The sequence below is a fragment of the Rhinopithecus roxellana genome, chromosome 19, assembly GCF_007565055.1.
Source record: "Rhinopithecus roxellana isolate Shanxi Qingling chromosome 19, ASM756505v1, whole genome shotgun sequence".
Classification (NCBI taxonomy): Eukaryota; Metazoa; Chordata; class Mammalia; order Primates; family Cercopithecidae; genus Rhinopithecus; species Rhinopithecus roxellana.
The window spans coordinates 5,930,272-5,953,894 of NC_044567.1; the positions used below are offsets into that span (position 1 = coordinate 5,930,272).

At 47.7% G+C, this 23,623-nt stretch overlaps 1 protein-coding gene across 1 annotated transcript in view; it reads left to right on the forward strand.

The window, feature by feature from the left end:
* The first annotated feature begins 923 nt into the window (after positions 1–923).
* IGF2BP1 (insulin like growth factor 2 mRNA binding protein 1) overlaps positions 924–23,623 on the forward strand; it is a 55,756-nt gene continuing 33,056 nt past the window's right edge. Inside the window, 2 exon segments of the mRNA XM_010359799.2 lie at positions 924–1,098; positions 2,294–2,354. Coding sequence (XP_010358101.2) covers positions 924–1,098; positions 2,294–2,354 — 236 coding nt within the window.

Sequence of the window (23,623 nt, forward strand, 5' to 3'; positions counted from 1 at the left end):
TCCCCGGAGGCGGGGGAGTTTCGTGGGGCTGGGGTAGTGAAGGCGGAGACCCCCCCCATTTAAACATCTAGGGAAAAGGTGGCTTTCTTTTTAAATCACCAGCTCGTGCGACCCTCTCCTGAAGACCCCAGAGTCTTCGGCTTCTCTTTGTCTATCTCGGCCGTCCCCCGCCTGTCAGTCGCTAGCAGTTAACCGGGGTGGGGTGAGCAACCCCGCCCCCCAAAACGAATAAAAAATAACCGTACATTTTATCCTTTAAGACCTGGGAGATCTGGGCTGGACCATCCTCCCCCAGTTCGGGCTGGGGTAGGGGGATGGGTGGGGGCGGGGCGCTTCCCTAGGGGCCAGGTTCTTGCAAAGGGGGAAGGGGCCATAGAGCTTCAGGGACGCTGCCCCACCGCTCCAGTTTACCACGGGGGTGAGTTGAGTTCCCCACCCTCAGGCGGGAGATTACTGGGTTTGGCCGGAGGGCCGAGGGGCCCTGTGGCGTCGGGGGTCTTCCCCTGCAGGGTGGGTGGGGGCTGTCACCACGTGGCTTCTCCTTTTTTTTTTTTTTTTTTTCCGCTCCATTTTTTTTCAAGTCGATTTTATTTAGAGGCGGCGCCAGGGCGGCCGCGGAGAAACGTGACACACCAGCCCTCTCGGAGGGGTTTCGGACCGAAGGGAAGGAGCTGCGCCGAGTCGTCCGTCTCCCTGCGCGCCGCGGGCACTTCTCCTGGGCTCTCCCCGAACTCTCCCGCGACCTCTGCGCGCCCTCAGGCCGCCTTCCCCGCCCTGGGCTCGGGACAACTTCTGGGGTGGGGTGCAAAGAAAGTTTGCGGCTCCTGCCGCCGGCCTCCCCGCCTCTCGGCCTAAGAGGCTTGCCGCCCGCGTCCGCTCGTTTGGCCTTGCCCGGGACCGCGTCCTGCTCCGAGACCGCCACCATGAACAAGCTTTACATCGGCAACCTCAACGAGAGCGTGACCCCCGCGGACTTGGAGAAAGTGTTTGCGGAGCACAAGATCTCCTACAGCGGCCAGTTCTTGGTCAAATCCGGCTACGCCTTCGTGGACTGCCCAGACGAGCACTGGGCGATGAAGGCCATCGAAACTTTCTCCGGTAAGAGCACAGCCACCTCCCGGAAAAGCCACAACGAAAGCCCCGAACAACGGAGACCCGCACCTTCCGGTTCCTCTCCCGCCAACTCCTCTCTTCCCGGGCCTGCAGGGCTTGGCCTCTGTACCCACCCTCGACCTACCCTCTTCGATGCCCCCTCCCTCGCTCTGCGCCCCCCACCCCCGCGCAGAAACATTCGGGATTTTCTCATCCCTTCCTCCCTGCCGGAGATAAGCAGCTCTGGCTTCCCCCATTCCTCCTCCCCACCGACGGGGCGGGAGCCCCCACTGGCAGTAGTGGGGGGGGTGGATTTAGGGACACGGAGATGACCCCCGGCTGGGCGTTATTTCCACGTCGAGCCCCTCCCTGTCCGCCGGTGGACGGCCCCCCAGCTAGAAAACCCTGGCTCCCTTTCCTCAGTCTTAGGCCTTTCCAGGCGTGGAAGGGGTCCCCCGGACCGCTTGCGATCTCTCCGTTTCGCGTGGGGAATGCAGCCCTCTAGCAGGACTTGCAAGGAAGGGGGTCCTGTCTCCTGCCTAGGGCCTGGGGCTTGAGCCATTTTGATTTGAAAGTGGGGCGTGAGCGGGGTGGCGCGGCGGCGGCGGCGCCGGGTCGCCATGCTGCTTCCCGAGACGCCGAGGCTGGGCCGAGAGCCGCGCGCGGCGGCAGCGAGGCACCCTCCCCGCCAGGCCCCGCTCTGCTCCCCCAGGTCCACCCCTTCCCAAACCAGTCCCGACAGGTGACCGCTCCGCGGCTCGAAGCCCTTCTTCCTGGCCAACAGAGAAAAACAAAGTTTCGTTCTGCACACCGCCTCCCGCCCCGCGCCCCACTTTCTGAGGAACGGGGAGCCTTTTCTCTCCTGGCTCCTTCTCCCCACATCTGGGAGCAATGTAGGCAGCGCACCCACACAAATGGCCTCGCACCTTTCCCAAATCAGGATTCCAGAGCGATCCACTCAGCAAGCCTCAATGATTAAATAAAGCAAAAATTAAAAAATGAATAATAACGAATTTATAGACTCCACCATTCCTAGAGCAACCTTTTTCCCATCTGGCTGCGGAAGCCACTGCCTGGATTCCTAGGAAGATCTCGAATCCCAGTAACTCCTGAATTAGCCTAGTGTCTTTCCCCTTCCTCTTCCCACCCCCAACCCCTGTTCACGCTCTCATGGTCATTTTTTTTCTTTTTTAATCTTTAGGGAAAGTAGAATTACAAGGAAAACGCCTAGAGATTGAACATTCGGTGCCCAAAAAACAAAGGTAGGAAAGAGCTCTTTTCTGGGGGGGGTGGGGGGGCCGCTGGGGTGTGCTGAGAAGCTGTGTTCAGGGGTCCATAGCGTCTCCAGTGGAAGAAACCCATTACTGGTCTTTCCCACCCCCAACTCCGGATGTTGGGGGCAGGGAGGGAAGATTGGCCAAGATCTTGTAATGGGTGGTTTACAGCTTGTAAAAAAAAATAAGTTGGGGCTGGGGTGGGCTAAAAGATGTTGCTTGCAGAATTAAAGGGGAAAGAAAATCAATAGGGGAGAAACCTTTTTGGAGTTTGTTCAACTTGTGGGGCCGTTTTTTGTGGGGAACCTTAAAATCTTCGAAGAGTTCAGACTCAGAGCGATTTCTGCAACTTCGTAGCAGGCCTCATTTTCTGTTTTTCCCACTCTTTCCACACCAGAATTCTTAAGTAGATTGCCCTTCTACTCCTAAGTGATGTGGAATCAGTTTCCCGTGCCCCAAAGAATCCCCTTATAGCTTGTATTTTATTTATATTTCTGCAACAGGCAAAGACTTCTTATTTTCCATGGACCCCCCCACCCCCAATCCCTCATATCTCACATCATCCCTCTCCCCAACTGGATTTTCCAAAGAATATGCCTTGGCTGTACTATCCTTTTCGAGCCCCCCTACCCCCACTCCTTAAGCCCATTGTTACAAGGGGACCATCTGGGGTGAGAGCTTTGTGTTGAGGCTGTGAGCTGGGGCTCTTTGGAGGGTCTAGAACTCCGTGGATGAATGGTGTGTGTGTGTATGTGTGTGTGTGTGTATGTGTGTGTGTGTGTGTGTGTGTGTGTTCCAGTACCCTCTATTCTCTCTCTTCAGCAAAATGGGGTACCTCCATCATGCTTACCGAGAATTCATAGTGGATTTCAAATATTGCATTGAACTCTGAAATCTTTCCTTGAACTCTGGCTGGGAAGTGTAAGGGCAGAGTCTTTCCACTTTTCTCAAATCAGACTTTAAACATGTTGACAGTGTAGAGTTTGCTCTCATGTCCCAAGTTGGAAAGCAGCCCCCAGTAAATCTTTGATCCTCCTCACCCCCATTTCAACTGAAAACTTGGTAAAATTCAGAATAGTCTCTGGCCTTTTCGGGGTGGGTAGATGGGGGGTAGTGACTGCTTTTTTTGGGGGACCATTAAGAGGGCCTAGAAAGTATAATGTGGGATAAAAATCTATTTAGTGGTTTATCTTGATATTTGAGTAACTTGGAACTATTGTGTCTATAGATCAATATGGCTTGTTATTACGTTTATAGAGCTTGCGATTTAACTTCAAATGCTTGAAATACAGTGTTATTGGAAAGGCAATTAGAGTTAGGTGTAAAGAGGTAATAAAATGGGAAGGAAGAAAAGAAGTCTTATTTGCTATTTTGAAACATTTTCTGGAGATGTGACCAAGGAACATACACTGACACCAGCAGGTTTATTGAAAAGGATATGGATATTTTAACTGAAAGCTGAGTGTTGATGAAAAATGTCCAGAATAAATGGAATTCTAAGATATATGAATTTTTTCTTTTGCTCTTGAGGATGGTTTAAATTTTAGAGAATAAAGTGAAAAGCAAGAGAAATAGCAAAACGTGATGAAATGGAACTCAAAACATTTATATTTTAATTTTCATGGTGCCCTGTATTTATGAATCTTTTTCCCCAAGCCATTTGCTTGCTTTTAAGCCATTTCTAGGCTCCTTCTTGTTCCCTCCAAAATGCATTACTCAGGGCTCTTTTTTGAGTTGGAATGGAGAGGGGGTTTGTGAGAAGACTGGGTAAAAAAAAATCTCTGTCCACACCCATATTAAATTAGATCTTTTGTGTGTTCTCCCCCTTCCTGAAATAATTTTTTTAGCCCAAACATTGAGTCAATTGTGTTTTCTTTGCTTTTTGTTTTGGTTGGTGGTGAGAAGGCACTTCATTTTTCTAGAATGAATCAATTTTTGAAGTCTCAAGATTTAAAAAAGAAAGAGTTTGTTTTCATTAAGTCAGTTTGCTCTATCATTTTGTGTCTTTGAGGAAGTATGTTGTGGTATGTGTCTTTAGTCTGTGTCTGAAAAGTATTTCGTCAGTTAGGTTTGTTACTGACTTTCCATCATCTCATGGATGTATAGAACAGGAACTAGTTAATTATGACTAACACATTCTAAGCAAAATGAACTACACAAATAATATTTTGTATATATGTATACTCTTGTATTTTCCTTAGGAACTCTTCTTGAGGCATTCAGTTCCAAATGAACTATGATTTCAATTTCTAAGATAATTCATAAAAACCCAACAACAAAATGTTCCTGGTGGTTTTTTTTTTAAGAGGGGGAAATCAAACAAAAGATACGCTGTAACAATACCTCTTAATATATTTTGTTCTCAGTTTGAATTTATTTGATACATATAATTTGTACCTTTTTAAGAACTCAAGAGGCCGAACACTATGCATTTCAACTGAAAACAGCAATTAGCTTGAATTTTTTAAATGAGGTGATATTAAATTTCTCAGCGATCACCATCTCAAACCCCCTTTTAGTGTTGGAATTTGGTTAACAATTTGTGCTTTTTTGTTGAGAATTTGTTTATGTTCACTGCCAGATATTGAGACAAAAGAAAAACCAAATGCATTTAAACACAGTTGTGGAAAGGGCTTGTATATGTTTTATTCTGGGAGACTGAGGAGCAGTTGAGGTAAAGGGGGTACCATTTTAATGTGACTTGATTACTTTGAGACATGATTTGCTTTTTAAGGGAATTAAACCTTTGTTACGCTTGCCACTGTGGTGTGCCTTTTTCTAGAGGAATGTGACCTAAAGATAGCATATTCACTGTCAACTGGTGTCATCAAAATAAAAGGTGTTACTGTTAAGAAAAAAATGCAAGAGATGCACTGAATCATTTTTTTAAAGGTGAAATGTGTTCACAATAAGGAATTCTAAGTTTGGTTATTTCTTCAGGCAGATTAATGGTCCTTCTTTCCTTTTCCTCTGTGTTGACTTAAAATGAGGTGGGCTAACTCCCTTAAATTTCCACCTATTAAACAAAATTAGTTTTATAAACCATTCATAAAATTGAGAACTCTCAAAAGAAAGTGTCCAAACTTGATTCCTATTTTTACAGTTTAATTTTTTGAAGTTAACAGCTTTAAAAATCTGTGAGGGGATGTCTTATAAATGGCAAAAAATATTTTAAATATATTTTAACAATGGTTTCTCGAGGTTCTGAAGAAATCACTGGATCACTAAACACTTTCAAAACAACCTAAAAATTGCCTTCAGAAATGGATTTGCACTTAAGAAAAAAAAAACAAAAACAAACCCACCTTGTACTTTGGGGCTGAAAATGAATGAAGAGGGGTTAAAAAACAAGGGAATGAAAACTATTAGAGCAGCAGGGTTTTCAGGCACTTTTACTTTAATGGTTGTAATTATGGATTAGTATCCAAATGAAAAAGTTTTTAACTCATAGGAGGTAAAAGATACATGTGACTGCTAGTCAACAAGAAAGTTTGAAGTAGAAACAATTGATTACTCATTTAAAAAGGTTTTCTTATTAATATTAGGTTAGAATTTTTTTTTTTTTTTTCTTTACATAAGTGAAAAAAGTGGTTGAATGTTAAGTTTTTGTGCACTGTTTGGAGGAAAGGTGGAAACTGGGGTACATTCTTTCCCTATTTTAATTTCCACCTAAAAATTAAACTTTGCAAATTCATAAATTAGTTGCCTTCACTGCTGCTAGAAGTCCTTAACTGTTCTGATTTCGGTGGTCAGTATTTCAAGATGAGAGTTTCCTAAGGGCAGTGGCAACTAAGTCCCTTAGAAGGCAGTGGCAACTAAGGCAGTGGCAACTAAGTCCCTTAGAAGAATTGTAGATTTCTAGAACCCCTTATTTTTCTGACCCAAATTAAAAAGATGAAATTTTATCATAATGGCTTCTCAGATGGAGAACTTTTTAGTAAAAAAGGGGAAGAACTGCAATTCCCATCACTAATTTATTCAAAGTATTGTTAATTGTTGAAAAGGTAAAGTTTTTTAAAGTTTTAATGGCACAGCTTTTGGTGGAAAAAAACATTCTTATAATTATGTTTCAGAGATGAAATACATGACATTAGCAGTTGGAGGAACCTTGATTCAAAGGTTCTGAGCTTCTAATCTTTCAAAATTACCTTAATATGTATCATTTTAATCTATGTGTGTGGGTACTTTTAAGGCTTACTTTTTAAGAGTGTATTTATACTATACTTTAATGTGTAGCAGCCAGTTGACAAAGATACTATTGAGATAGTCTAGTGAGTATACAATTTTAAAACATTTTAAATTCAGGTCTGGTTTAGTTGAGTGAGAAGTGGGGAACAGCAAGTGCTATTTGTTGAAGTTTAAAGGTTTTGTGAAGAGTTATTTAGTGGTTAGATCTGTTGATTTTTGTGTGTGGGGTGGTAGTGGTGGTGATGGGGTTGTTAGAATAAATGTATAAACCAAAGGCATTTGAAGAACGGACATTTTCCCAGCTGTTAGAATTTAAATTAAGTCTTGTTCGTTCCCCATTCTCTTAAAAGATTCTTGAAATGTGGCTAATGTCTTCCAGAAAGTGCAGCTTAGAATTTGGGATGGGAGTGTTAGGGAAAGAAAAGGGGAGGAAAAAAGCAGCGGGGGAGACTGGAGAAATCAGACGAGTTAGTCCCGGCTTGGAAATTCCAGACGGGGAGGGGGGAGGGAGAGAGAGAGGGAGGGGAGATGCGGGGTTGGGTGGATTTCCCGCTTCCCTTTTAAAGGGGAGCGGCTGAAGGCTCACAGTGTTACCCACGGGAGAGGGGTCGGAGACGGGTGGTAGACTCAGCGCAGGGCAAGGCTATATTTGCTTTTGGAGTTGCCTGCCTTCCCTTCCCCTTTGAAAAAGAGAGAAGAGAGAAAGTGGCGGCGGCGCTGGAGGCTCTTCCTGGAGCGCTCGCCCGGGCCCGGCGGCCCTAACCTTCCCCGCCCGCCCCCGCGCCAGTCCCAGCCCGGCAATCTCGGCTCGCTCTGAGGTGGGGCCGCCCGCCTGCCTTCTCTTAACAAGCCCCTGACAGAGAACATCCGCTGGCCTGGGTCTCCGAAGAGGACTTACCCTCTCAGATCCCTGAGACCCCTGGAGATCCCAGGCTGCTTGTGGCGCGCCTTAGTCCTGGGAACCCCCAGATCGCAAAGCTTGCAGCAGATACCCCACGAAAGGGTTCCCCCCCACCGGCTGCGGGCTGCAGACCCTTTCCAGCACCTGGGCTGCCTCAAGAGCTCTCCATTCTAAGGCAAAAAGCCAGTGGGTAAATGTGAAGTGAAAAGAGGCAAAAAGAGAGGAAGAGTGGGTAAAGGGAAAATAGGATGAGAGAGTTGGATAGAAAATGGAAGTGCAGGTAGCTGTTGCTCTCTCCCAGTAGCTGGGGTCTTGGCCTGAGAAACAGAACCTTAAAGAGTTAAGTGTCAGTTTAAGTAACCTGCAATCTTTACAAAATGAGCTGTTTGTGTCTGTCCACAGGTCCTGAAGGCTGACCGAAACAATAACAGAGGCAGTAATAGTAGTCAGAGAGGTTCTATCCATGGATTCTGTTTATCTTGTAAAAGAGAGACAACAGGCCTTCCAGTTGGCCACTGGCAAGGCTCTGAGGATCTTTCTCAGGGTCTCAGCCAGTCTTTGACTCCATGTTAGTATAAAACTGCACCCCATCCATTTCCACCTTTCCTCTCCTCCCCTATACCTTTTTAAATGCGTGTCAAAACAAAAAGCAGAAGGAAAGGTCTCTCAAACCTGTACTCAAGAAAATGTATGCCCATTTGGTTACTGATGGTTTGGTTAAAAATGATCCTGTAAGATAACACCTGATACACACCATCACAAGGAGACAATGCCAGCAGGAAGCTATTTAGTTCCCAGGTAGTGACTTCATTCTACTAGGAGAACTTGGGATGGCCCTTCAGATTTTGATCAGAGGGGACTATTTACTTATTGGTGGATAGAAGGGGGGGGTCATCCTACTATTACAATTTATTGCAGAGCCAACTTTGTAACACCTGCTTACTACCTTGCAGCACAGTAGGTTTGCAATAATACAACAGGCTGGAACAAACTTTTGCCCTAACCATAGTCGACTGACAAAATATGAGTTGATTACAGGTAAATCACAGAAAAGTAGGTTTGGACCTCATACTTTTAATACATACAGTTGGAAAAAACCTGATTGCAACACACTGAAATGTAACTGTGTGCAGGACAAACACCATCAGAAATGCAGTCCTTTTGCAGAAATCCACGTTCCCAGGAGCATGGCTGATCATAAGCAAACTGCTTTTGACTGAAATAGAGAGCAAACAGCTGGATGATTAAGAGAAGTTTTGAGTGGATTGTGCAGATATTTTCAAGACCCCTTAGGACAAGTCTGGTTGTTAGACAAGTGGCATTTTGGTGGCTGGAAGGCATGTAAGGGATGTGTCTGATATGGGATGGCTGGGAAATTTTGCGTATAGTTTAGAGGAGGGTTGTGGAGAAAAATCCCGTAATAGAGGAGGCAGGAGAAGAGGGGAAGCTCTGCATTTTCTCTTTCCCTTTCTACCATGTCTGGTTAGTGGATTCTAGTCAATCCTCTCCACATTTCCTTATGTAAAGAGGGTTAAGGAGAACTTCAATTTTTTTTTTTTCATTTTGAATTAATTTTAGTTAAAAACTCAATCACTCATTCAAGCCAGGCCTGGTGGTTCACACCTGCAATCCTAGCACTTCTGGAGGCCGAATAGGGCAGATCACATGAGGCCAGGAGTTCAAGATCGGTCTGGCCAACATGGTGAAACCCTGTCTCTACTGAAAATACAAAAATTAGTCAGGTATGGTGGTGCATGCCTGTAGTCTTAGCTACTCGGGAGGCTGAGGCCAGAGAATTGCTTGAACCCGGGAGGTGGAGGTTGCAGTGAGCTGAGATCGTACCACTGCACTCCAGCCTGGGCAACAGAGCGAGACTGTGTCTCAAATAAAAACAGAAACCAACTCAGTCACTCATTTGGATGCTTTGGCCACTTGAAATGGAAAATGTTAAGTCTGAGTGAAATTTGATTGGATAGTTTAGTTTAGTTGATTGGATATAGTTAGGATCTTTAAGTGGAGAAATCAGAGAATTCAGAAATATGTGTGTAATGGTTGTTTGTGTGGTCTGAGCTCTTTGGCAAAGAGGAATGAGGAGGAAAGGAATCATTCAAAATTCTTAAGACTCCAGGAGGGTAGAAGTGCTGTTAGGTCAGAGTCTTAATGACCTACCCTAGGTCTCTCACTCATCTTTTACTGGGGTCTGGAGGAAAGGTCTTCCTCCCAGGAGCATTCAGTGTTTAAAAGCTTGAGCTCAATTTCTGTAACTGTAAAGAGGTGGTCCTAATAGTAGTACACAATAGCTCTTTTTTTTTTTTTTTTTTTTGAGACGGAGTCTTGCTCTGTCGCCCAGGCTGGAGTGCAGTGGCCGGATCTCAGCTCACTGCAAGCTCCGCCTCCCGGGTTCACGGCATTCTCCTGCCTCAGCCTCCGGAGTAGCTGGGACTACAGGCGCCCGCCACCTCACCCGGCTAGTTTTTTTTTGTATTTTTTAGTAGAGATGGGGTTTCACCATGTTAGCCAGGATGGTCTCGATCTGCTGACCTGGTGATCCGCCCGTCTCGGCCTCCCAAAGTGCTGGGATTACAGGCTTGAGCCACCTCGCCTGGCCTAATAGCTCTTATTGTTACTATTTTGTTGTAGATATTGACTTCTGTCACTTCTGCCCTAGCCATTGTTTGTCCTCCTTTGAAGCTTTGCAGTTGTATCCTACTCTGCCCCATATAGCTGTGGTAAGCTCCATGAGTATTAGAACTGATCAAGTGTACAGATGCCTGAAAATGTGTCCATGAGAGTTTGTGTTTGAACTGTGTGTGTGTCAGCTTGGGCTATATATCTAAGGCACTAGGAACAGTGATGGCTAGGCATGTTGAAGGGGGTCTGTGTGTAGGGTGCTTTGGTAACTCTACCTGTATGTTGAAAGGAAAAGCCATCTTTTAGCGGAGAGAGATGAAGCTCACCAGGGCAACCCCACAGAACCCCTAGAATATAGATTCCCCCAGTACATTCTCTGAGACAGAAGGCTTGGAGAGATGAGGCAAGCATGGCAGATAATGCTACTAATTGTTCATTAGGGGAAACAGGCCATTTATTCGTTACCATTTATGCCCTGAACTTGGTCCAGGTTCCTAGCTAAAATTTCACACTTTAGGGCTACTGTCAAAGGTACACATAGAGTAGGGACATTGGTAAGAGGGGAGCTAACTCTGCATATAAGGTAGGTGTTGTAAGAATTCAGGATGAAGGGGACTGTACATGAATCCTCCTGGGGGTCTGAGGAAGGAAGAAATGAGAGCAATGTCCCCCCTCTGCTGGGATGGGTATGTTTATTTTCATGTCCTGCTCTTGGTAAGCTAACAAAATAGGCATTCAGGAACTGGGGATCCCTAGATACCCAGGGGTGACCACACACATTGTTCCCTACTTCTTCTGCCTCTGTAGTGTCCTCACGTTCTCTCCCTGGTTCCCTGGTCTGGAACCAGTTCCCAAAGATGCACTCAGAACCCACTTTTATGCCCACTTTTTCATTTCAGCCCTCTGCTCAAAGGCTGCATGCCATAATGCAGGCACATGGGTGGATGCATACACATACATACACACAGGTCCACAGCCCCAGCCCTGGGAATAAGGGTTGAACCTTCTTACTGGGATGGGGAGGAAAAGGGCTTCTCATCCGGATGTGGTTTTCAGTCTTTTAACAGGCTTGTGACTTTAATCATTTACTATAAAGGGTTTTACAATTAGTTTATGCAGAATGATGTGTGTTGCCTCTTTCTAGAGTGGCATTTGGGATTGCTTGGGGCTCGTCAACTTTCCATTAGGGACTCTGAGGAGGAGAAAATGAGGGGAGACAGGAACTGAAATGGGAGCTGTTGGGTGGAGTAAACTTGTTGAGGATGTCTATTCAAAGTTAGAAATATTTATTCTGCTTCCTCCTTAAGGTCTCTAAGTTGCTTGGGAGGAGAACCTCCAACTGTAATAGAGACCAGTTGCTTTGGCAGGATTTGGAGATGAAGTTCTAAATTAAAGGGCAGGGCAGGCGCAGTGGCTCATGCCTGTAATCCCAGCACTTTGGGAGGTTGAAGCGGGTGGATCACCTATCAGGGGTTTGAGACCAGCCTGACCAACATGGTGAAACCCCGTCTCTCCTAAACATACAAAAATTAGCTGGGCGTGGTGGCTAGCACCTGTAATCCCAGCTACTGGGGAGGCTGAGGCAGGAGAATTGCTTGAACCCAGGAGGCAGAGGTTGCAGTGAGCAGAGATTGTGCCATTATACTTCAGCCTGGGTGACAAGAGTGAAATTCCATTTCAAAAAAAAAAAAAAAGTGAAAAAAGTAAAAAAAAAGTAAATAAATTGAAGGGCAAAGATAATTCTTCACAGAGAGACATGGCTGTTGGTGGCTGCAGCTAGTGTATTCCAAACAAGGACTAGATGTACTAGGATGTTGGCTGAGGAAGCAGCTAGATTCAGAAGAATGTATTCTTGTTAAGGGTCTTCCTGAAACTTATTTAAATTTATTTAAAATCTAGCTGACTGAGGTTATCTATAGGGTTTTCTTCCTCTCTATATTTATTACCATTTGGTTAAGATATGCTGCTGCTTTTGGCTTTTTAGAATAGAGTGGAGTGATTCCTGTCCAGAATGAGCTCTGGGTGTAGGCAGGAGGTGGAACAGAATGATCTTCACAAACCTCTAATATTTCTGTGAGATAATCTTTGTTCTGCTCTTCTACCCTTGCCCCTCTTGCTGGCCATCTTGAATGAGTAGTTTCCTTTAAACTTCTAAGTAAAAGAGGAATGCTGTCTGTCTAGGCCCAAACTCCTTTGGTCTCTTCTCTTAAAAGCCCCATGGTTAGCAACTGTAGCCTGGGAGTGTGTGTGGGGTCCTTGCCACTCAGTCACTGGCTGTTTGAAAAATAACTTAAAAATATATATTTACAATGAAAAGCCATGGGAGAAAACATTTAATAAGATGCTGCAGACTTCTGTGATAGCTTGCACATTGCTGCAAAAATTGGTACCTCTAATGTATTCATTGATTCATACATGCATACATTCATCCAGTTACTTTTATCTATTAAGAGTCTACTATTGCATGAGATGCCTTTTGCTTAGGTATTAGAAATACAGTGAGGAACAAGTGAAAGACCCTGACCTTACAGTACAGATGGAAGGAAATGTAATTTTTTTTGTTTGTTTTTTTGAGGTGGACTCTTGCTCTGTTGCCCAGGCCGGAGTGCTGTGGTGCCATCTTGGCTCACTGCAGCCTCTGCCTCCCGGGTTCAAGCGATTCTCCTGCCTCAGTCTCCCCAAGTAGCTAAGACTATAGGTGTGCGCCAGCATGCCCGGCTAATTTTTGTATTTTTAGTAGAGACGGATTTCACCATGTTGGCCAGGCTGGTCTTGAACACCTGACTTCAGGTTATCCACCCACCTCGGCCCCACAAGATGCTGGGATTACAGGCGTGAGCCACCGTGCCCTGCTAGAAATATAATTTAACAGATATTTCAGATATTTTTTCTTTGGAAACTTGTAGGTTTTTCTCTTTATCCTTGGTGTGTGTGTATATCTGTATCTATATCTATATATAAATATATATATGTATATTTTAAAATTATTTTTAGGCTGGGCGCGGTGGCTCACACCTGTAATCCCAGCACTTTGGGAGGCCAAGGCGGGCAGATCACTTGAAGTCAGGAGTTCAAGACCAGCCTGGCCAATATGTGAAACCCTGTCTGTACTAATACAAAAATTAGCTGAGCATGGTAATGCATGCCTGTAATCCCAGCAACTCTGGAGGCTGAGGCAGGAGAATCTCTTGAACCTGGGAGGCAGCGGTTGCAGTGAGCTGAGATCGTCCCATTGCACTCCAGCCTGGGCAACAAGAGCAAAACTCCATCTAAAAAAAAAAAAAATTGTAAAATACACAAAAAGGTAAAATTTAACACCTTTATCATTTTAAGTATATAGTTTAGTGACATAAACGTTCATGTCTATGCGCGGTTGCTCAAGCCTGTAATCCCAGCACTTTGGGAGGCCGAGGTGGGTGGATCACCTGAGGTCAGGAGTTTGAGACCAGCCTGGCCAACATGGTGGAACCCTGTCTCTACTAAAAATACAAAAATTAGTCGGGCGTGGTGGCGTGCGCCTGTAATTGTAGCTACCGGAAGTCTGAGGCAGGAGAATTGCTTGAACTCGGGAGGTGGAGGTTGCAGTGAGCTGAGATTGCGACACTGCACTCCAGCCTGGGCGAAAAGGAGCAAAACTCTATCTCAAAAAAAAAAAAAAAAAAAAAAAAAAAAAGGCAACAAAAAACCATTCACATTGTTGTGTAACTGTCACCTTTATCTATCTCTAGAACTCTTCATCTTGCAAAATTGAAACTCTGTACCCATTAAATAATAAATTACCCATTCCTCCTTCCCTCTGGTCATTTCCAGTAAATAGTGCTGGGATTCAAAAAAAAAATGGCCATTTAAAAACTATTGCCAGTTTTACTTTTTCGGTCACCTCTTCATCCTAAAGAAAATGGAAGCCTTTGTGTGTCCCTTTCCTGCATTAAATACTGATTATTGGCCGGGCGCGGTGGCTCAAGCCTGTAATCCCAGCACTTTGGGAGGCCGAGACGGGCGGATCACGAGGTCAGGAGATCGAGACCATCCTGGCTAACACGGTGAAACCCCGTCTCTACTAAAAAATACAAAAATCTAGCGGGGCGAGGTGGTGGGCGCCTGTAGTCCCAGCTACTCGGGAAGCTGAGGCAGGAGAATGGCGTAAACCCGGGAGGCGGAGCTTGCAGTGAGCTGAGATCCGGCCACTGCACTCCAGCCCGGGCGACAGAGTTTTTATTTTGCATTATTGGGTCTTTTCAGGTGGGGAAGTGAGACATAGAGGTTGAGAGGGCTCCCAAAAGAGAGAGGTACAAGGCCGAGTCTCTGCCCTCCAGCATTTTCACTTTAAATCCAGGAAAAGCTGAGAGTACAGAGTCCAAGAGTCCACGCACTAAAATGGGAGGCACACAAACTCAGGAACAAAAATAGAGGAGGGAGGCTTTAGAGCTAATCTAGGTTTTGGAGGCAAGGCAGAAAAACTATAGGAATGGGTTAAGAGGAGCCTCGTGGACCAGCCTGGCTAACATTGAAACCCCGTCTCTACTAAAAATACAAAATGCTGTAATCCCAGCACTTTGGGAGGTTGAAGCGGGTAGATCACCTGAGAACAGGAGTTCGAGACCAGGCTGACCAACATGGTGAAACCCCGTCTCTCCTAAAAATACAAAAATTAGCTAGGCATGGTGGCGTGCGCCTGTAATCCCAGCTACTTGGGAGGCTGAGGTAGGAGAATCGCTTGAACCCGGGAGGTAGAGGTTGCAGTGAGCCGAGATCATGCCACTGCACTCTAGCCTGGGCAACAGAGTGGGACTGTCTCAAAAAAAAAACAAAAAAACAAAAACAAAAACAAATACAGCCTTGTGGATGGACAGGGAGCTGTTTTTGGGCAGATCATTCACCTAGAAGAGGGAGGCATTAAGTGAGGATTCACAGAAATGAGGCTCTCAGTTAATAGGGCAGCCACTCCTGTTTATTTCTCTTATTGAGCATCTTTGCTTCTGAGCACTGTGAGGTGGTAAGGCTCAAAAGATGAGTTCTTTCTACAATTGCAGGAGCATTTATTGAGTATCTACTCAGGTCATACTGTAACTTCACCGAATCTCCCAAAGAACTCTGAAGGTATTATCATCTTCATTCTACAGAAGAATCTGAACTAAGGTCACACCTTCAATAAGTAGGAGTACTGGGATTTCAAACCCAGGCATTTCTATTTCCGAAGTTGAGCTCCCTTAGAAGGTGCAAACTCTGGAGGTTGAGGCAGGAACATTGCCTGAGCCTACGTGTTTCAAGTTACAATAAGCTATGATGGTGGCATTGCACTCCATCTGGGTGACAGAATGAGACCCTGTCCCCCCCCCCCAAAAAAAGAAAAAATTGGGAACAGGTGATCCTCCAATACCCAGTGAGGTTGAGGTTTTCTTGAGCTTTTTTTGCAGGGGCTGGGAAGTGGGGCGTAAGCTTAGCAGATAAAATTTCTCCTTGCTCTGAGCCTTCCCAGGCATTTCATACCTACTTGCCGTTGAGATTTTCAGATTATCTTGAGTGGTTGAAGAAAATTGACTTTAAAAAAAAATTATTTATTTATTTATTTATTGGGAGATGGAGTCTCGCTTTGTCACCCAGGCTAGAGTGCAGTGGTACAATCTCGGCTCACTACATACAACCTCTGCCTCCTGGACTCAAGTGATTCTCCTGCCTTAGCCTCCCGAGTAGCTACAGGCATGTGCCACCACACCTGGCAAATGTTTGTACTTTTAGTAGAGAAGGGGTTTGCCATGTTGGCCAGGCTGGTCTCGAGCTCCTGATCTCAGGCGATCCTCCCTCCTTTGCCTCCCAAAGTGCTGGAATTACAGGCATGAGCCACTGAGCCTGGCCAGTTGAAGAAAATTGAGATTGGATGGGTCCAAATTTTCTCCCTTTGTCTGGGCAGCTAAGATGGGAAATGGGAATTCTGTTGGAATGAAATAATACACTGAGAGGAAGCTGAACAAAGTGGAAGAAGGATCTGAGTGGTGTTAGAACTTAGGTGTCACCAGGCGCGGTGGCTCAAGCCTGTAATCCCAGCACTTTGGGAGGCCGAGACGGGCGGATCACGAGGTCAGGAGATCGAGACCATCCTGGCTAACACGGTGAAACCCCGTCTCTACTAAAAAATACAAAAACTAGCCGGGCGAGGTGGCGGGCGCCTGTAGTCCCAGCTATTCGGGAGGCTGAGGCAGGAGAATGGCGTAAACCTGGGAGGCGGAGCTTACAGTGAGCTGAGATCCGGCCACTGCACTCCAGCCTGGGCGACAGAACGAGACTCTGTCTCAAAAAAAAAAAAAAAAAAAAAAAGAACTTAGGTGTCAGTCTCAGCCTGTCCTTTTGCAGATGTGTAAGGTGTGGGATCTGGGGTCACTGTCTATTTTCCTGGGACTCTGTTTCCTTACCTGAATCCTCCCCATCTCCAGAAACCTCATAAAATAAGCTGGATGAGTGTTTTGAGTTCTAGGAGCCTCCATCCTTTGACGCTTCTGGAAGGTACCAGGGCTGGAGCTTTAGGCTGATCCTCCCACCCCCCCTTTTGTTTGGGTTCAACCCACGGGAAAATGGGAGCTTGGGGGGAAGGGCAGAGATTGAGATGCTTCCTTTTCCCTCCTTCTCCTCCTCCCTCCTCCCAGCAGGAAAGGACAAAGAGTTGACCTTTGTTCCAAGTCTACAGAATCATAATTCATAGTTCCAACATGTTAGTTTTTCTTTCTTTCTTTAGACAGGGTCTCCCTCTGTCACCCAGGGTGGAGTGCAGTGGCATGATCACAGCTCACGGCAGCTTTGACTTCACCAGCTCAAGCAAGAGCCCGAGTCTCCCAAAGTGTTGGGTTTACAGGCACCAGCCACCACGCCTGGCTTCCATACGTATTAGTTTCTAAAAAATCAGGAACCCAGTTACTTTTTTTTTCTGGCAAGTAGGAACAGGCTGCACAATGTAGTGACATTTGCTGGCCAGTGTCACCTTGACCTCTCAGCCCGTTTTCTGATCTGCAGAACGGAAGTAGCAATATTCTGTCTCCCCTGTTGTTGAGAGGCTCAACTCAGCCTCTTGTAGTGGTTCCAGATTCATAGTGTGGGCAAAAAGAAGTACTTTGTGAACTCTAAAGCACCATGCAAAGGTGAGTTATTAACAAGATCATTAATTGATGATACCCCAAAAGGGCTGAAAGGTCATTCTCACCCCCAAACAAATGCCCTACTCTGCATGGGGGCAAGTATGACTTCTATTGTGACTTTGCTATGGAGCTTCCCAGAAGGCCTTGGGGACTTGCACGGGAGGAGAGCGTTCTTTCTCTGCCGGCGCAGAAGGCTCCTAGTTCCGTGCCCCCACCCTGCTCCCAGGCCTTAGTTCCTGGCCTCACAGTGGGAGGCCTCCCGCCCCGTGCCGCCTCCTCCCGAGGCCCAGCCAAGGTCTCTAAGGAATCCCGCCTCCCGGGCCATTTTCTCCCCTTCAGCCTCCGCGGCCCCACTTTCAGCCTCTCCCGGGCTCCCTACCCCCAACCGGTTGCCACTTAAATGCTTGCAGGCCTGGTGCAGGCGGGAAGCCCCCTTCCCCCACAGGACCACCTCAGTCACAGCCCTGACCACAGGGAGGTCGGGTCTGGATTTACTAAAGGACCCCGGAGGGGGAGACTGGCCCTCGCCGGCTGCCTGGCTTCGCCATGGGGTCGGGTTTCGACCGGCCGGTGGCTCTGGAGAGAGACAAAGGGCAAAGTCCTGGTCCCCACCCCCACCCCGCAGCCCCTGGCGCGGGTCCCCTCCCCCTCGGGGCCCAGGGCGGGTAGCCGAGGGCCGCTGGTCCCTGCTGGACAGGTTTGGAGCGAGTCGGGGCGCCCAAGGGGGCTTTGGCGGTAGAACATTCGAGACCGTGCGGAGCCTTGTAGTGGAGGGGCTGGGTGGCTGCTCTGTCCCCCTCCTTGTGTGCTGCGGCCTCAGCCCACCCAGAGGCCGGGGTGGGAGGGCGAGTGCTCAGCTTCCCGGGTTAGGTGAGAGGGGCTGGGGAGGGGGCGGCCGTGGGCACAGGCGGGGTTAGCCCGCCCCTCAGCTGCGCCATCTCAGTTCTCAATTGCCCGTTCACGAGGGCGCCCCTCCCCCGCCTCAGCTGCCGCCGCCCTTCCCAGGCACCGCACTATCCCCTTTAGTGGTTCTCCCCACAGTCCCCGCCCCCCTCAGTCTCCCTCTCAGTCTCTCTCTCATTCTCCCCCTCAGTCCCTGAACCCCTCAGTCTCCTCTCAGTCTCAGCCCCCCATATCGCCGTCCCCCTCAGTGGCCCGCTCTGCTGCGCTTTCCCCTGCTCCACCGCGAGGGGCCGTGTTCACCGCCTAGGTCCTCTTGGCTGTCCCCTCCTCCTGGCCAAGGATAGGCGAGAACCATCTTGGAAGGCACTCAGTCCTCCCAGACAGGATCCTTGCTGGTAGAACATTCTAGACCGTGCGGAGCCCTGGGGAGGAAGACCTACCCTGAACGGGCACTTGAGTAGGAGGAGGGCCACGCAGGGGCCAGTGTCAGGGGAGAGACTGGCTGAAGCGCCCGCCAGGAAGAAGCCAGCAGCAGTGCCTGTTTCCCACCAGCAGGTCATGGTTGGCAGCTAGGGGGAGATGCGGATCCCTGAGGGCTCCTGCGCCGTGCCCGCCATTCACGGATACGCAGACGCTTGCTGGGCTGGTGCCCAGATGTTTGCCCATCCTCACCAGGGGGCACTAAGGACCCCGAGGAGCACGCGGATGTCCGTCGGGTCCTTCTCATGGTGCAGCGGGAAGCCGCCGAAGACTGATTGCTTTGGAGGCTGGTCTGGTTTCCTCTCCTTGCTCCTGAGAGGGCCACCTCGGCTGTTCCCTCTCAAGGACAGAGCCTGACTCTGTCCCTTTCCAAGGCACCTCGCATGATGCCTTCCACTGGGCACCAGCTCCATCCTCGGCCGGGCCTCTGAGCCCCCGAGTGCCCAAGCGTGTGCTCTTGTCGCCCAGGCTGGAGTACAGTGGCGTGATCTTGGCTCATTACAACTTCAGCCTCCCAAGTAGCTGGGATTACAGGCACGCGCCACAACGCCCGGCTAATTTTTGTATTTTTAGTAGAGATGGGGTTTCACCATGTTGGCCAGGCTGGTCTCAAACTCCTGACTTGAAGCGATTCGCCCGCTTCGGCTTCCCAAAGTACTGGGATCATAGGCGTGAGCTAGTTCACCCGGCTGTGAGCATATGGCTTTTAAGCTTTCTGGAGAGAAGCTGGCATCTCCACCGGGGGCGAGAGCTAAACCAGCATCTCCAGGGAGGCGGGGCCGGGCCGGAGATGGTCTTCCTGCCCCCCCCACCTATCCCTCTGTCGGAGCTTAGTAACCTTCCCGACCCCGGGGGAAGATTCTGAAACTCTTCCCTTCCCCATGCCAGTCTGAGAAGGGTGGTGAGCAGTGTGCCTGAGGGGGGCCTCCCATTCTCTGCTTCCAGCAGAAAGGCTCAGTTGCACAGCTCCTGTTGGGTCATCTCTTTTCCATTTGTCCTCATACTTTAGGTTTGTCCTGATGGTTTCTTCTCCACATCCCTCACTCCACCCCAGGGACCCCCCGTATTCTCTGTGCTTCAACATGACCACCTCTCCCCTTTGGGAGCCACTTAAGGTGGAGGAGAGGGTGGCAGTTAGCCCAGGCTGATGTGGAATTTGTCTGGAAAGAGCTGGGCTGTCCCAGAGCTTCGTTTTGGCCTCCTTGGGGGCTGCTCAGATGGGCTTTCTTGTCAAACTATTTCCCAGATAGGCAAATTGAACAAAGTGTTCTTGCTGAGGTTGGCTTGACCCCACCGCCACTTAGTACCTTCCACAAGTTGCTTTCTTCCTCCCCCAGAGCAAGATGACATTTTGCATGGTAGGAATTTTTGGTGAGTACCCTTTCACCCCGCTAACAAATCTCCCTGACAGCCATCCAGCCGTATCATAGGGCACTTAGGTCTTATGCAAGTGAAATCCCATGCCCAAATTAGAGCCGCATGCAGTAAAAGCCAGTTGGCACGCGCTTAACCATACAGAATATGGGCACTTTTCCTGCTCCTGACGTTGGGGCTGTTCAGGCTTCTGCTGTATTAACACTTGTCTTCAGAGAGAAAGCAGAGGAGTTTGGTGCAGTGAGCACAAGCAGCCTACTAGTCCTGCCTCCAAGTTGGCAAGTCTGTTTCCTTCTCTGAGCCTCAGTTTCTCCATCTGTGAAATGAGGGTGACTGCTTAGTATCCTCTCAGGCTTCAGAGGCTTACCCCCTTTCATTTCTACCTCAGTGTATCAATCTGATGTTTTTCAACTGGAGCTTACTGGTGACAGATTAAGGGGTGTGTGTGTGTGTGTGTGTCTGGTCATATAAGCTAAGTGATTCCCTTCTCTCCCCTAAATATGGGTAGAAGAGCCCTCTAGAGGAGTGGGAGGAAGGGTTCAGCCCAGAGTAGCTCTTGGTGACCTGCTTTTCTTTCCTACTTTTCCCCAACAAGTAGTATACGAAGGAGGCAGTGTGTGTATGCCACATACATTAAAAGACCTTGTTCACAGGGTGGTAGTTGCATTCCAGTGGTGTCCTTGCCTTCCAGTCCCCTCACACTCTGGCTTTCTTTGGGTGGTGGCATCTGCTCTGCTCAGTCCCACATCTCCCAGTAGGTCAATGTTTTCTGGCCTCTACCCCTGCCAGCCTGCCACCCGACAGCTCGCCCGTCTGTCCTCCTGCCTGTCTGGCTGCCCTGCCTCTGGATCAGCCTGGCGCAGAGCCCTGGGCTTTTGGCCAGCTCCTCCTCCCCTCCCCGCCCCCGCCCCTTTTCTCAGCTACTGCCATGCCTGAAGCGTGCCAGGTCCGCCCCCTTCAGAAGTTTTCTTGGACAATTTTTTTTTTCACCGCCTCTCTACCCTGTAGGGATAAGGAGGTGGGGTGGGGAGGAAGGACTGAGTCAGTGGTGATTTTCTGGAAAAGGCAGAGGTTGGCACCTTAGGGCAACTTCCAGATGAGAGGGGCCAGCTTTGGGAGGGGGCTTCTGCTCTGGTGCCAGCCACATGGAACCGTCTTGTTGAAGAGTTAGCAGAATCATCTACTTCTGAAGGGGTCCAGTGAGCATCCCTCCCTCACTCCCCAGTTAGCTTTGTCTGTTCTCTTATCCCAGACCAAACCAAATCAAACCAAGTCCCCTACTGGACTGTAAACCCGGTGAAAGCAGGGACCATGCCAATCACTGTGTGCTGGTTACTGTAGCACAGTGCCCAGCACTGTCCAACAGAAATGCAATGTGAGCCATACATGTAAGTTTTTATTTTCTACGAGCCATATTAAAGAAACAGGTGAAATTAATTTTAAAGAGAGTTAACTCAATATATAAAAAATGATTTCAATATGCAATCAGTATAAGTAATTATTAAAGAGATATTTAATCTTTTTTTGGAGGGTACTCAAGTTTTAGAAATCTAGTATTCTAAACGATTAAAATTATTATTTATTTATTTATTTATTTATTATTTTTTGAGTCAGAGTCTCACTCTGTTGCTCAGGCTGGAGTGCAGTGGCATGAAATCAACTCACTGCAACCTCAACCTCCTGGGTTCAAGTGGTTCTTGAGCCTCAGCCTCCCAAGCAGCTGGGATTATAGGCACCTGCCACCACACCCGGCTAATGTTTTATATTTTTAGTAGAGACGGGGTTTCGCCATGTTGATCAGGCTGGTCTTGAGCTCCTGACCTCGGGTGATCCACCCACCTCGGCCTCCCAAAGTGTTGGAATTATACAGGTGTGAGTCACTGCACCCGGCCATATTTTATTTTATACTTAACAGCACATTCCAAATTCAGATGCTACATTTTGACTGGAAACACTTGCTCTGTTTTTAGATTTCATAAAGTTTACGGTTGAAAAAGTTAAATAGTTAATGTTTTTGTCTTTTTTTTGAGACGGAGTTCTGCTCTGTTGCCTAGGCTGCAGTGCAGTGGCAAGATCTCTGCTCATTGCAACCTCTGCCTCCCAAGTTGAAGCGATTCTTGTGCCTCAACCTTCCCAGTAGCTGGGATTTACAGGCATGCCCACCATGCCCAGCTAATTTTTGTATTTTTAGTAGAGACAGGGTTTTGCCATGTTGGCCAAGTTAGTCTCAAATTCCTGACCTCAGGTGATCCACCTGCCTCGGCCTCCCAAAGTGCTGGGATAACAGGTGTGAGCCACCACGCGTGGCCTAACACTTGAAGTTACAGAATGAAAAATTTAGTTGCTCAGTTGGACTGGCCACACTGCAAGAGCCTCAGCAGAGCAGCCAAATGTAATTAGTGGTTCTTGTAGTGGACAGAGAAGGCCCAGTGTGTAGTGGCTGTCAAGATAACAACAACAACGAAGAAATGGCTCCAAGCAGCTGGACTCTTACCAGAAACCACCAGCTTCTTGACTTCTGATTAGAAATCTGGTACCTGTTAGATGATGTGAGCATGGTGTGTGTGTTTTTGCAGGTTTGAAACATGTTTGTTGCTTATTTTCCGGCATCGGGGAACCCCAAACTGGCTCCCAGTCTAGCTTTGTTTTCTAATTGCCTCAGGCTGATGCCTTCTCTACTTGTTGAGATGCCTGCAGCGTTGACTGAAGACTTAGATATCATTGGGATGAAGTTAAAAGTGTTAGGTGGGGATGGGGGTTAGGCAGTGTGTCTTTACTTTGGGATTATGGATGGATTCGAAAGTCTTCATTAACCCCTGAAATCTTGAAATGATGTGCAAAGTACATTTTTCTGGTGGAGTGTTCTTGCCTTTTATCCTAATAAGAACTGTCTCAAAAAAAAAAAAAAAAAAAAAGTTAAGAACCAGTTATTCAGACTATTAGGGCACAGAAAATCCATCTAATTAGGAAGGTGTTTCCTTATAGGTAGACAGGGTTGATCCCTGTCTGGGGACACAGGATTCTCTGAGATGGATTAATCCTACTCCTAGTTTCCCAGATGTGAGAAACTGAGGTCCAGAGTTGAAGGCTTGACTTGTCCAAGACCACACATGGAGCCAGAAGCTTGGCCTGGGGGAGGGGTGGAGGTGAAGGTTCTAATCTGAAGATCCTGGTTTAATCCTACCTCTTTGCTGGAGATGAAAGTCCAGGCTTGACTCATGACAGGGGCCCTAGGGGAATTGGGGCCCCAAACTTGACAAGATTCCAAAACCTGCTCCCACCTTGCCCTCCTCCCTTCCTTCAACTGGCTTGCCCCACCCCAGTTTAAAGGCACTTCTCCCTCTAGGGAGGCCATAAACATGATTGAAAATGGCATCCTCGCTTCTGGGTATGGAGGCTGAAAGACGAGCAGGTTTGCAGGAGGATTAGAGAAATCCCAGTCTCAGGGGCAGTTTTCAGCCTCCCTCCCTGAGACCTAGAGTTCCCATTCACACTGTGCACACTGCTTTCCTGGGAGGCCTGTTTCTGAGACTGTCTCATCTGGTGCATTTGCTCCTTCCTCCCTTGGACCCCAAGCCCTAGTCTCCTTCCAGCCTCTGTAAGTTCCTCAAGGTTCTGGATTCTTTCGAATAGAACACCAAAAGGAAAATTTC